This window comes from Halyomorpha halys, unplaced genomic scaffold (genome assembly GCF_000696795.3).
Source record: "Halyomorpha halys isolate HHAL.00 unplaced genomic scaffold, Hhal_1.1 Scaffold126.1, whole genome shotgun sequence".
NCBI classification, from domain to species: domain Eukaryota; kingdom Metazoa; phylum Arthropoda; class Insecta; order Hemiptera; family Pentatomidae; genus Halyomorpha; species Halyomorpha halys.
Window position 1 is genome coordinate 1,575,964 of NW_027112074.1, and position 14,135 is coordinate 1,590,098.

The 14,135-nt window shown below is 32.3% G+C and overlaps 1 protein-coding gene across 1 annotated transcript in view; it reads left to right on the forward strand.

The window, feature by feature from the left end:
* Positions 1 to 14,135, forward strand: part of LOC106678152 (homeobox protein unplugged) — a 32,128-nt gene continuing 17,993 nt past the window's right edge. Inside the window, exons 1-2 of the mRNA XM_014416511.2 lie at positions 1 to 75; positions 8,790 to 9,097. Of these exons, the coding sequence (XP_014271997.1) occupies positions 8,881 to 9,097 (217 nt within the window). The 5' untranslated portion in view covers positions 1 to 75; positions 8,790 to 8,880. The remainder of the gene's footprint in view (positions 76 to 8,789; positions 9,098 to 14,135) is intronic.

Here is a 14,135-nt window from a genome sequence, read left to right on the forward strand (position 1 = left end):
AGTAGCTCAGTAGCAAAGCCGGTGTCATTTGGTTTCGTGATTCATCTGTCCCTCCTCTCTTATCTTATCACTAAGGTGAGTCTTCACTATTTTATTTAGAGGCTGAATTTTATTCGTATTATCGTCGTATTTTTTTCAATTTTCCTGAGATGTTATCATAATTTATTAATTTAAAAATATACAAAAATAAAAGCTATTTAGTTTGCAATTTATACTTAATCGGATTCTTCGCTTTGAATATTCATTGATAATAAATAAGTAGTTGTTGCTTCAGCTAAGTTACTATTTGTTTTGCGATTGTATTTATCATGCATGTCAGATTTAAATGTTTTTAAACATGGTATTGTGGTATTATTAAATTAAGCGTATATAATGAAACAAAAATTTTTCATAGGGGTTTGAGTTTTTGTCATTTAGAGCCTAAATTTTCTCCTTATTATTGTCATTTTTTTTTTAAGTGTCATAAAATGTTTTCGTATTTCAATATTTTAAAAAAATACATAAACTAAAACATTGTTCCTTCAGCAAATTTGATGTTAGTTTGTTTTTCGGTGGTATTTGTCATGAATCTAAGAGTTAAATTTTGGTATTTGTATGTCGTCGTATTTGCAATAAACAAATAGAATAAAAGTTATATTTGAAGATAAAAGTTCCCTGGTATACAATTTGGATTTCCAGTTAACATTTGTAAAAAAATTATACAAATGTAATAGGATGTTGTTAGATAAAAATGTTGAAATTGTATTATTTAATGTTTATGTACCAACTATTCAGATAATAGTATTTATAAATCATATTGTATTACTTAATACATTTTTTTATTTTATATTTTCAAAGTATTATTACGTTGATGTTGATAAAGAATTATGTCTCAAAATACGTTTGAAAGTTGCTAGTTGGTTGGATACAAACGGTGATGATATCGGTGACAGAGACATTGGAGGAGTAAACGTTGGAAAGGGTAGTAAATTGTAAGTACAATGAAATTGTATTTGGGGTCTACAATAACTAAAATATGCAGAAAAAACAAACCAAAATTGAGGAGGAGTAAATGTGAGATTTAAAGGAGAGAGTGGTTGTTATTTTTCAGTTTCAAAATTAGGTAGAAGTAACGCCGGATTCAAATTTTGGGCGCCCCTAGGGCCAAATATTTGTCATTTTATTTTTACCATCATAAGGAGGGGGAGAGATCGTTAAGGCTGTTTGGAAAGTAATTTATATGATAACTTTAATTTAATCTCATAATAACACTAATAGTTAAAATAACTTGAGAATCAAATTTTTGAATTTTTAGTATACAAAGTGAATTAAATTGTCCAAAAAAGGTATTGAAAGTTAATGTAATCTCTTAGCTAGCTGTCAAAACATAAATAGATGTTTAGTTTACATGCTATCGACAAAATAAAATTAATTGTTCTACCCCTTGTTAAACCCCTAAACACATAAATATTCAAAAAAAGATAAATCTTAATGTTTATATAACATAAATATATAAGTGTTTGTATAGCATCAGTTAAATTACCGATAAAAAAATCCAAACCTCACACATCCAGTTAGGCAACCATTTATGAGCTTTTTACTTAAAGTTAAAATAATGTCAAGAATGAAATATACCAATCAATTCTAAATATTTAATCAAAACGTTCATAATATAATTATATAATACTAATATTTAACAAAATATACATGTTTATAATTATTAAAACTGAATTAAAAATTGATTTTTTAATTATAAGGAGAACATAAATAAAACTTTTTAAATCCATGCTCCTTAGCATCGTGCGCTCCAAACCTGGGCCTAATTACGTTACAATGAATAAATATTGTAATATATAATAAATATCACAATTAATATTATAGTAAATAGGTTAATATAAGGTGAAAAAGATATGTAGACTATTAGGTTAATCCGGCCCTGAGTATATATCTATTTTTATCAAGCCTCCAGTTCAGATAATTAAACTTTACAAAACAATTACTTTTTCTAGGGAAGCAAAACGTGGCCACTTACATCAATACAACAATTATTGAAAATAAAGGATTGTGTAAAATATATGGGCAGAAGAACATGAGTTAACAATGGAATTTAGAAGGCTACACGACGCTGAACTGTGTGAGCTGCAAAATAATTCAGCTCATAGCAATGTGACGAATAAAATGGGCTTAGTAATTTTAGGGGCTTAGAAACGAACGAAAAGTTAATATGCTTTGAGGTGACTGGTAAACGTCCAAGGAGCATGCCGAAACGTAGCGTGGAGGATTATGTTGAGGCTAGTCTTGCGGATTAAGGCTTGAACGGCGGTGTTTGGCATCGAACCTTCGACTTCGTTTAGACTTTTATTTATTTATTTATACACACAACAAATTACTACAGTCTCTTAAACATTGTGAGGACAAAACGAATAGTAATATGCGATAAAAGTAAAAGTCGATGTACCTTTTATTTAGGTTCAACATTAAGTCTAGTTCCGTTGAATATGCTTAATATAATAAAATAAGATCAAAACAAAAACAAGGTTTTCAGCGCAATATACAAGGCCCTAGTGTACGATGTTCCACCAATTTAGGAATTCGCAGAAAATCACAAAGTCATATTCCTATTCATAAAAAAAAAAGACAGCACATTTCAAATCAGCAGTTCACCAATACATATCACTTCGAGACATCCCAACACATACCTACTAAAGTTCTGTATAGAAATAAAAAAACCATTGCCGTTTTAGCATAGGTTCTGGTTCACCAGGCCACAGGGAGGGTGAAAGGGATAGTGGATTGGGGTGTTTTTGGCAGGGGAGTGAAGTGCGTTGTATGGTATTTGTCATGTAGCTACGTAAGATTCAACAGTACGCTGCCATACCGAGTTTAAAATGACAATAGCTGAACTGTTGTAATGTTACTACTACTTATCACGCAATGCCTAATGCGATAGTACTTTCACGACAGTACTGTCCTGATAGTAAATGTTCATGAAGGCAACTATTATAAAATGAAATTATTGCAGTAGCTATGATAGTTCATGCTGTAATGTTACTGTTAATGTATAAACTGGCTTTAACAAGACAGTAACTTTACTGCCGCTGATTGTGCTATCAACTATCACGCCGAACGTAGCGTGACTATATTGTCATGACGGTAACTATCTACTTTTTACATCATGATAGTGACCATGGACCAATTAACCCATATTATAATATATTAATTAAATTCCCATCAAGACTTTTCACTCCTCTAACAAACGCAATTCCAAAAATATGAGATATTTATTAAGCCAAGATTTTAGTTATAGTAGAACTAGGAGACGCTTAGTTATTGTTCATTCAGGATTCAGTGTTTGTAAAAATAACAGTAAACCTCTCCCTTGAAATGTCAGGTTTTACGTTTCAAAATACGTGTAATCCAAAAAAAGAAAATCCGTCTACGGCGCCAATTATTTATTATCAATTGGGCCCCATTTTCATAGGTTATCCCACGATGAAGTTCCTAATTGGACATACTATCCATTAATTTCCAATTTTTTTTTTAGGATTATTGCAATGATCTGGAAACAGCTTTTTATTTACTGCTATAATATTAATTTAATAATAAATCTTGTTAGCACCAGCATTTTTAAAATATAAATTACAAAATCTTTTCATTATTGAACTACATGTGTACTTGCTTTGTGGAAAAAAAAATCTTACAATAACAACAATATAAGATTCCTTATCTATTTAATTAATAAAATTTAGTGATTATGCATGTAAAAATAATAAAATTAATTACTTTAATCATAATTGTAATTTTTATTAAACGTGATAAGTTTATGCTGTAAATAAAAAGCATATTATACCTTAGCCATTTAAGTCGAAAAAAATATATAAATCATTTTAAAAAAACGATGGTTGAGGCAAAGTGTCCCTAAAACGATTGTTTTTATCAATTTTTTTTAATTACTATAAATTCTTATTATTGTTTTTTCGTATTTATCAGTTATCACAACTTAATATTATTATTCTATTATTTTTATATTAACCCGTTATCAAAGGACTCCTCTGAGTAACTAAAAAAAATCATGTTCCCGTGAATGTCTGTTATGCGTGAAACTTCTAACTATCTTGTATATATATTTTGGTTTGTTTAGCTGAATTTTACTTTCTTTTTGTAAGGATATCACAAGGATCATATTTCCAATAATTGTAATAATCAATGAAAACATTTTTCAGGAATTTAGTTGCATTAAAAATATACAAGAAAGCTGCCATAGAATAAATCAAAATTATATTGACATATTAAACACGAAACTGGATTTCACAAAATAGAATAATGACTTGTAATTTCTCTAAAACGAGTAGACGATTATGACAAACACGTTATATTAAAGTAATTTTGAATGACCTTTAATTACTGCAAGGCAGGACTTCGCCAAAACTTTCATTTTGTTCATTTGGAATAATTAACATCTCATTTTTAAAAGTAATAAATAAATAAATAAATATGAAATAATTTGATAATTAACTAAAAAAATTTTTTTTCCAGGTTTTGAACATATACAAGTTATATCAACTTGTTTCACCATCGTACCGTCACTTTTTACAATTTTATTATATTTCAAAAATTAAAAAACCGCAGTTCTTAGTTTATTTATTTTTATCTTGAACGTTTCGAAGAAATTGCATTTCCATCTTCCATTTATTTTTCAAATTAATTCAGAAGCTTATAATTGGTAACTTTCGGCCTAAATTTCAGGGCTTCTTTAGGGCTGAAATAAAAAAAAAAAACAACAAAAAAAAACGTGATAGTAACAGTAATATAGTGAAAAAAAAACAGCATTACCGGACATTAAGAAGAGAAATTATACTAAAATAAGATAAAATATAATATTGCAAAGAGAAAGAAAGAAGTAAGACAGAGAGAGAGAGAGTAAAAAGATAACTTGTATAGTAAATATTAAAAAAAGAAAATAATAACCAAACGGTGCTCTGAGTAAAAAAATGGAAATTAATACATTGATAAATAAGCGAAAATAAACGATGTTTCCCAATAAAAAAAAGTAAGTTTTACTTCATTGATTTTATATTATTGACAGCACCTCTAATCATATTGACAGCACCTCGGATCATATTCTCCTCGTACATGATCATGTTCTGTAAACCTTTTTGTAATTGGTCTTTCCTAAAACTATTAACCAGTAATGCTGCAATGGAGATTCCTTGGCAGTCAGCGTACATTGATAATTGGTTGCACTTGCCAATGAAACAACTGATGTCCCTTGAGTGAGTAATCAACCAAATTGGCACTTAATCCTTCCTCGGGAGAGAGTTGTGCTTATTTTTAGACAGCTCAGTCTAGGAGAATCGGAAATTAGAGCCGCTTGTTATGGTCGATGCGGGGCAAAAAAAAAAAAAAAATGAAATCGTAAAAATAATCATTTCATAGGCTTATTTATTTCGTGTAGATTTGATTAAAATTTTAATATTCCTTAGAAAGTTTATAGATTTTGAGTACAATTATTTATTTATGTTCTATAAGATAACCTGTTTCAATTTATAATTTATTATCATTTAATGAGCATTTGATAAAGACTATACAAATATAATAATAAGTATTTAATAAAGTTCAAGTTGAACCTTTTTTATATATTTTTGCTTCCTCACTAACAAAGGTTGAGAGATTTTGTATTTTTATTTTAACTTGACGACTAATAAAATATGTAGTGAAAGAAAGTACTGAGATCCTGGAAAATTTCAAATTGGAGTTTTCGGTGGAAATAAACGTTTTGAGACCCCTTGGGTTCAAATAACCAAGTGTCGCTAAGTACTCTCACAATCATAATGCCGCATTATGGCACATTGAAGGACCTGGATTGGGGCGCGATTTTATCTGTATTTTTAATATTATTTACAAAAAAAAGATTTTCTTTGTGGAATAAAAAAGTAAATTAGACTACGTAAGATTATAAGTAAAAAATAATATTCTTGTAAGAATAATAGTTATAAACTGTTTTTATGACTAAATTGACATTTAAAAATTGTATAAAAAACCTTTACTATATCGAATAATTTACTGTAAAGCTGGTAGAGCATTGTAGAGGGGTTATTTCTTGTTATTTAACAAGAAGTGTTGTGGAACGCCTCGAGGCCGTTTGTAGCCGAGGGAGATAAGACGTCAACTGAGCAACCTCATAAGCAACTCTGTAGCTGTGCCGGTTCGATTCCACCAGGTTTTATTTCGTGAAGGCGCAATGAAATGGAAACTTGGTTCCCCTCCTGTTTAGAATAGATTGGTTATTAGAAGTATAATAACCCTCCCCCCACTTATGTTATGACCCCCCTCAGTATTATGAACCGTTGGTTATGGTTAGAATAAGGTTTGATACGCTTGTTCTAAGGCATATAATTAGGGAGTAGCAATTGTGAAATTCTAGTTTAAATTCCGAAATTTAATTCTAGTTTCTAAAAATGCAAACCTAAATCATAAGAACATTTTTTATTTTATTAGTTACTTAAAAGAAACTTTAAATATGACATTTAGAACCAAGAATCTAAATTTGTGTTGACTGGTGTAATTTATATCTGGTATTTATTCATTTTGTTATTGCATTAGCAATATATATTAGTTATTGTCAATAAAAACTAATAATATTGGCCTAAATACTTCCCTTCGCTCAAATTTTGAAAAATCCATATCTTCGAGATCAATCCTACAACACAGTTTTCCTATCAGCTGTCTCTATGACGTTTCCCGGATAATATCCCGGATGTATGTGACGTGCATCTGACGTGTGATATCAGTAAACACAGGAACTGAATAAGGCATTGATTTAGAGAATATCAAAATAAAATGGTGGTAGTAACATATCGATTTCGAAACAGCTCAAGTTGAGTTTTATAAATGCTACAGTTTAGTTAAAGGGAGAATATAGGAAAAAACAACTCAGAAAAATAATAAAATACACAATAATAAATATGGAGGTATCTCATATGTTCTGCACCTTGCCTTTCAGGAAAGGCAGTGAGAAGACCAGGGTCTTCCCACTTCTTTTCTCAGGGATTCAAACATAGTCTGGATATGACTTCTGTGTTCGGAAGGAAAAATCCTTGGGGAAGGATGGGCAGAAATGTTGGGTCTAAACATGGAAATAAAGAAAAAGTTATAGGCTTCTGTTGCCATTATAAAAGTTCAATTTTTGAAATAGGAAATTTGCTGTTCAACGAATCTCGAGCTTCCCTCTAAAGCAAGAATAGGTTGGAAACTTGAAGGATAACCAACCTCTCTGCGATTAATGGAGTAAAAACGTACTTATATTTTACTCAATGATAGTGATTGTGGCAGTCGTGTAACCAGGGCTGTACTACAATGAATATTATTTCTAATAATATGAATATTATTAGTTCAAATTAATTCCTCATTCTATAGAGGCGATATTTTATCACCAACAGCTCGCTTTTATGTTGTGCACAGGGCGTTAATATTAATATGCAGCCGACGACCGATTGTAGTTCTAACTAAGCCAGGCTGAGCGTAGTTCTGACACTACTATCTCGCGGGCGGAGCACAGCCAAAGCCTCAGCCGCCACGGCAGCCTCCCGATTAGTATTCCATCAGGAGTACGGGACACACGGGCCGCATATGTATCGTTCCCTCATCCCTTATTAATTATAAAACAATGGCGGAATAAAGCTGCGGTAACTGCTCCCCAGAGCTTCTCCAGGGACGTGAATCGACTCCAGACAATTAGCAGGTCGTCGTCATATCGTCGGCCTCCAGTCGGCTCCTGCTTGGCATTCTTCGGCTGCTCCGGTGCGTCGGAATCCGTCCCCAAGTTCTGTCTCTGATGCACCCGATTTTAAGTTCAACCTGAATCCACGTTGTTATCCGACATTCAAAACTGGAATCATACGTCATTAATTTAAGAGGATTAATAATTTCCAGTTTACTTATAAGCAACTTAAAGTGGTCCAATCGCCGAGATCTGGGCTCCTAATCACTAATTAATGAGGTATGTCGGTTTTGAAAGTTGGGTCACATTGACCTAAGAGAACTTTTAGAATTGAAGAAATGGAAATCCCAAAGTATCATAATACTTTTTTTTTTACTGTCACTTTCCGATCTATGGAATATATAGTAAGGTTATAAATTACTATAGTCCGAATTGCGGATTCTATTTTTAATGAACATAAACGCTTTGAGGTCCTCTGGGTTCAAACGATCAAGTCTCGCACAATGATCTGAAATTAAATATTTAAGACTGCTATATTCCTGGAATGTTACAACAACATTTTTGAAGTTATCAACTAATTGTAAGTGCTACACTAAATAATTGATTTTCTCAAAAATGGCTCTAACGATTTTGATTAAACTCCATATATGAATGTAAAACTAAATGTTCTCCTATCTCAGCTAGATTTTACCATTAATGGAGTAGATTAAGGGCTTATGGAATGGATTGACAAAAAAAAAAAAAAAAAAAGTTCCTCTAAAGTACCTTTTATTTTATAATTTTTTTAAAGAATAAAAAAGGAAAAATATATTTGGAACCTCGAATTCAATAAAGCCGAGCTCAGTTAAAACTGTTGTTTGAATTCTTGGCATTAATAAAGTTGATATTAGTTATTTTCATCTTTATTAACCCCGAAATTGGATTTTTTATAGTAAAGGAATATCGTGTAATGCGCGCCTCATAGCAGAGTTTTGATATTCAAATACTGACCAGCTTTGGTTATAATGCACACGGTTTCAGTTACATTACTGTAACCCTGTAACTTATCCTTCCTCATCTTACTTCTTTCTACTTACATCTTTCGTTGCAGACTACTACCCAGGACTACTACCAAGGATCATCTAGTCAAAAGTACTACACAACTACCAAACACCTCTAAGGAGTGCTAAGATGCTGAGGACATGATGGAAGGAGAGAAGACGAAGCGGCTCTTCACGATCGAGTCCTTGCTGTCGGAGCCCCCGCCGCCCCCGGCCCCATTGCCCCTGCCCCTGCTCTACTCGGCCTGGCTGCCCTACATCCCCGAGCACTACAGGCCCTGTCAGGGCTCTCCGGGCTCCGACCATTCCAGCGAGGACTCCAGGTCGGCGGTCCAAGACCTCTCTGCCAAACCTCAAGGTAAGCTAATGGAAATTTATTTATCATGGTGTTAATATCAACTTCCGAAAAAATTACTACATTAAAAAAACTTCTATATAACATTCGCAGGAAGATTAATGTTGTCCTCTATAGTAAAATTATTTACATATCATCACTTAAGCAGTGATATGAATAAATTTTAAAAAAACAACCATATGATTTTTATACAATTAAAAAAAAAATCTAACTTTTATTCTATGGGAATCACGAGTCAACCATCATTTTTTTGAATGCATTTATAATTTATGACCGACAAAATTTTGTATATGTATCTCGGTTATAGAGGAGTGAAAAATGCTGATAGAGAATAAGTTGGTATCAGGGTCCGGTATGGACATGGTCCATAATAGGATTCAAATATGTAATAGGCCGGAACCTTAATGCACTTGTCCGTTATGAGTATATCCTTTATAAAGGGGTATCTATTATAAGTTTTAATGAATAAAGACATAAAATATGGACAATATTCTTCTTTATTGGCACAACAAGGGTCTTCTGGCCTGCTCAACAAGCCTTTGTCACCGGATTCTGTCTTCTGCCGTGTTGATATTGTCAGCTTTTGGGGGTTATTTTTAACATTTATATTTCATGTCCTTATTACTCTTACTTCATCCTTCATTCTAATTACACTATTTAATTTTAGCCTTTTATTCAACCAATAAAAGAGCCTTTTGCAAACTTGTTTTGATGCTAATGTTCAAAACCGCAGTAAGTGTTTCTAGAAGTTAATACACTGTTTATAACAAAACAGTCCTTTCATTAGTCGCCCTGACCAGTGCCATCTTCACCCCAAGAGTCCAATTACTACCGTGATCCACAAATAAAAATGAATTTAGAATAACGATTGCTTCAAGAAAGGTTGATCAGTTTATCACTGATAGTGACAGAAACTGATGTACCTAAATCAATTGATTTTTAAGAAGTAATTCATGATTTTTTAACTAAAAATTAAAAATTCTAACTAAAAAAAAAAAATTAAAAAATACTCCTTGTAAATGTATAATTTTTCATTTTTAATGTTTGTTACTTTTCAAATATTAGTTTATAAATGAATCAATTAATTCAACTAGTGTATTATTTATAATTGATCAGAAAATACTTATAAGGGCTCTCTTCAACTCGGTGCAGTGTTGTGAAATGAGAGTATCTATGGAAGACAAATTGATTTTATAAGCCTAAGAAAGAAGATAAGAATATCATCATAACAATGTTATATAAGAGGGGACATAAAATGGCAAACATAAAGGAGTAGCCCAGTCATAAGTTATTCACATAGCACAAATAACATACTGAGCGAATCGTTTTGCTAAATGCCTGAGAAAAGTAATAAAAAAATGTGTATATTAATTTTCCGTTATTTATTAATGTTACGTACATATTTTCGCTTACGCATGCGTAAACGTATTTTTCCTTGGCCAAAGTATTATTAAAAACCGGCTAGTTCAATTTGGCCCATTTGAAGAGAAAAGTTTTAGGATTATTCAATTGTCAATTTTGTCTAGTTCCATCATCTACCTTAACTTTCCCATGTGTAAATATAATTTCCTTTGGCGTACCAATATTTCGAAAACGGCTCTTCAGATTCAGACCTCATTTGGAAGAAAGTTGTGGATCAATGTTGAAATTCTTGAAAATTCTATCCATTTATTTCGCTCATCCGAATATTTTATGATATAGATATATTTCGGAAGCGACTCGATTAAACTCCAAGTTGGGAATTAAAATTAGACATTTTATCAACTTCTTTTGTTTACCAATGCTAAAACTTATTTTTTAGATACACGCATGTTTTAACAACGGCTTAGACTCCTCTAACAACAAATCATCAATCTTGAAAAGTAATTAAGTACGCAATAGAATTATGAAGACAAAGATATTTTCCCGAAAAAGCATATGAGGTTTTTTAATTGTCCTGTGTTACAATTATTGTCTTTAGCTGAAAGAACATGAGCCAACTGTGGATTCACGGACCATATAACTCCTTGTGTAGATATTCCTGTAGAAGCAGATAGGAGTCCCACGGACGATATAGTTCAGGGAGTTATGTGCCATGAGTACACGCTACCAGATGCACATCTTCAAAGGAACGACTACGGTTATTAATGCGTCAGTCTATAATCCTGAGGCGTTTATAGCTGTGGCTGTCAGGGCTGCGTATTTCGGTACAAAGCGTCCTTTGGGTACACATTTAATGGTCTTGGAGTAAAACTTTGAAGAAGAAGGTGCTGATTTTGTAATTAAATTAACAACTTGTAACATTGTTTGCTTAATACAGCTGGCGTGAGAGTTGTGAGTGTACTGCCCAGGACGTTTGTTTGTGTTTAGTGGCGTAAAACATCAGTGGTCATCAACGTAATTAATTTCTAATTTAATTTTAATTAAATTTGTTTCATTATTTTTTTTTTATTATTTAATTTTTATTTTTTCTATTCGATGTCATATTTGTGATAGTACACCTTATGATTTTAATAATGTAAATACAATACTACTTTTATTGTTTGTTCATCATGGCTAAAGGATTTTTGAAATATCTGGGTTTAATCCTAAGCTACTGAGGTGTAACGTGAAATATGGGCATTCCTGAGAGATATGGCTAATTTTCATATTGTTGTTACAATATTGATATGTTTATTTAATCAGACTATATACAGTAATTTTAATCGAAAAAGGATAGTGATATCTTTAGGTAAAAACAGAGGACTTTTCATGCCAATTCTTTAATATTTTCTTAACAAATTTGCATTTTTTAGACCATGTCAATATTTAGTACGTTTTCTCCAACAATGACTGGATTTTCCATGTCAATAGCTGGTGCTAATATAGCCCTACGATTTATTGTCTTTAAATCAAAACTATAATCTGTTTATTGGATATTTTAATGTGAATTTAGATCGTTGAATTAAAAGAAATTGTGAAATATTATGCATTTTTACTATAACATTCTCAAAATATTCCACTAAAGAGTTAATAACTGCTTCACTCTTTCTACTTGATTAATACAAAAGAGATCTTTGTGATATCCTTTTTTCTTCATATTTCGAATTGTTTTATGGTTTGGCATAGAAAAGAACGAAACATGTCATAAGTAACCCATGGCTACCATGGTGATGCGAAAACAAACCTTAGAATGAGGTTTAACCCGTGTCTGATTCGTGCACTATCTCAAAACCGGTTTATTTTTGGGCTTTAAAACAATTAAGAAACCTCCCAGTTTTCGAAATATCTGTTATAAAAACATATTTAAGGATTTAAGAGTCGAAATGGATATTCGTCACTTCTACGTGAAATTTTGTTTCGTTTGATACTTCATTTGTCAAATCCCATCTTCCCTAAGAACCAGAAAAGGAATCTGCTGATATTTAAACAGCCATATTAAATATGATCAGTTTATTAATTATTCCTAGGAGCATAGCACATCTCCCACCAACATTAAAAAAAACAATTAATCATCCAGAGATCGTTATTCACTTCGAGATATTTTGGAACTCAACGAAATCGAGAGCAACATAGCATTAAGCCGGTTCTAAGGCTCAAACATGATCGTCAACTACAGGAATAAAAATTCAATTACATTAGATGCCTTAAATACATATTTATTACTCCATTATTGCCATACCAGTAATTTAATTTATGACACTTCAGAATGTAACGACATTAATAATTTATTCAGTCTAATCGTAACTATCGATATCACAAACTCGATAATTGTATTGTGGCCGGGTGTTCATTGCCACACACGACCGGCGTGTGGCCCCATGGCACCCTTCGCCCTCTCACGCCCGAATTATAGGCTCGATTTAATCAAGGGGCCCCACAGTTGTGTTGAAATTAAACGGATCTCGGCTCACTGATATTAATCTCTCTCGAGGTGATTTGACTCTTTCATTCTTATCATAACAAAGCCAAATTAAAATTCGACATGGGATCAAGAGGACGAACCAGATCACAGGTCTGTGGCGACATCTGTTATCTTGTTACTAAACTACTTAATTAAAATATTGTATATTGATAGATGAAGCAATTCGAATTAACCACAATAACAATAGTCCCTAATACTGTGACCGCGGGCACAAGTGTTTGTGCACAATGCCCGCCTAATATAACCTGTACCAGCAGGGCCTGAGATCGTTATTATTGTTGTCAATAAATTTCACAATAACAGTTACTATGTGATTTTTATTTAAAATAATTATTCGATAAAAATTATCCACCAACTATAATAAAAATTACAGTATGAATAGATTTTAGTTTAACAATTTTTGAAACGTAACAATAAAAATCAATTAAAAAGTATTGGAATTATTTGGCTCATGTCCATTATCGTAGGATACACCGTATGATAGTTTTATGCTTGGCAGTATTGTCGCACTATTTGATGGATGGCAGTAGACGTAGCGGTAGTGAAGCTACTATCACGTAAAATCCAGTTTATAGAGTGACACTTTACAGCCACAGCAGAAACTGCAATTGCAAAGGCATTGTATAATAGTTACCGTCATAGCAAGACCCATCAAAACAGTAAAACTAAATTAAACCGGTACCGTCAAGACTACTACAAACAAATTCAACCCGAAATCTTTATTATTCCTATACATTCGACCAAATTGCGATGTTTTGCTAACAAAGGAAAGAAAAAATTCTTCCCTTTCTGACGTTGTCAATGAAGGATCCATTTGCTAGATTTTGAGGTAGTTATAGGTAGATAAAATATAACTGATCCTTATTGGTCGTAAGTCACTTCTCACGTGACAAGAGTACTTTGTTACTGCGGTCAATCGGGAGGTGACAAGGCAAAACATGTCGAAAGCAATAATTTTAAGTTCTTGGCCAAATTTGATTTTGCGGTCCGTAGTAGAATTGAAGCCGGGGGTGGATTCATTTTTGGTGCCCACGACGGATTATTTTTAAGTAAATTTTTTAGCGAATAACAAGAATAATGTTTTCCCGCCTATCGTCATTACATTTGGTTAGGCGACCACAACAAACGCAGTGCAACATTACAGTCACGATAGTAAAT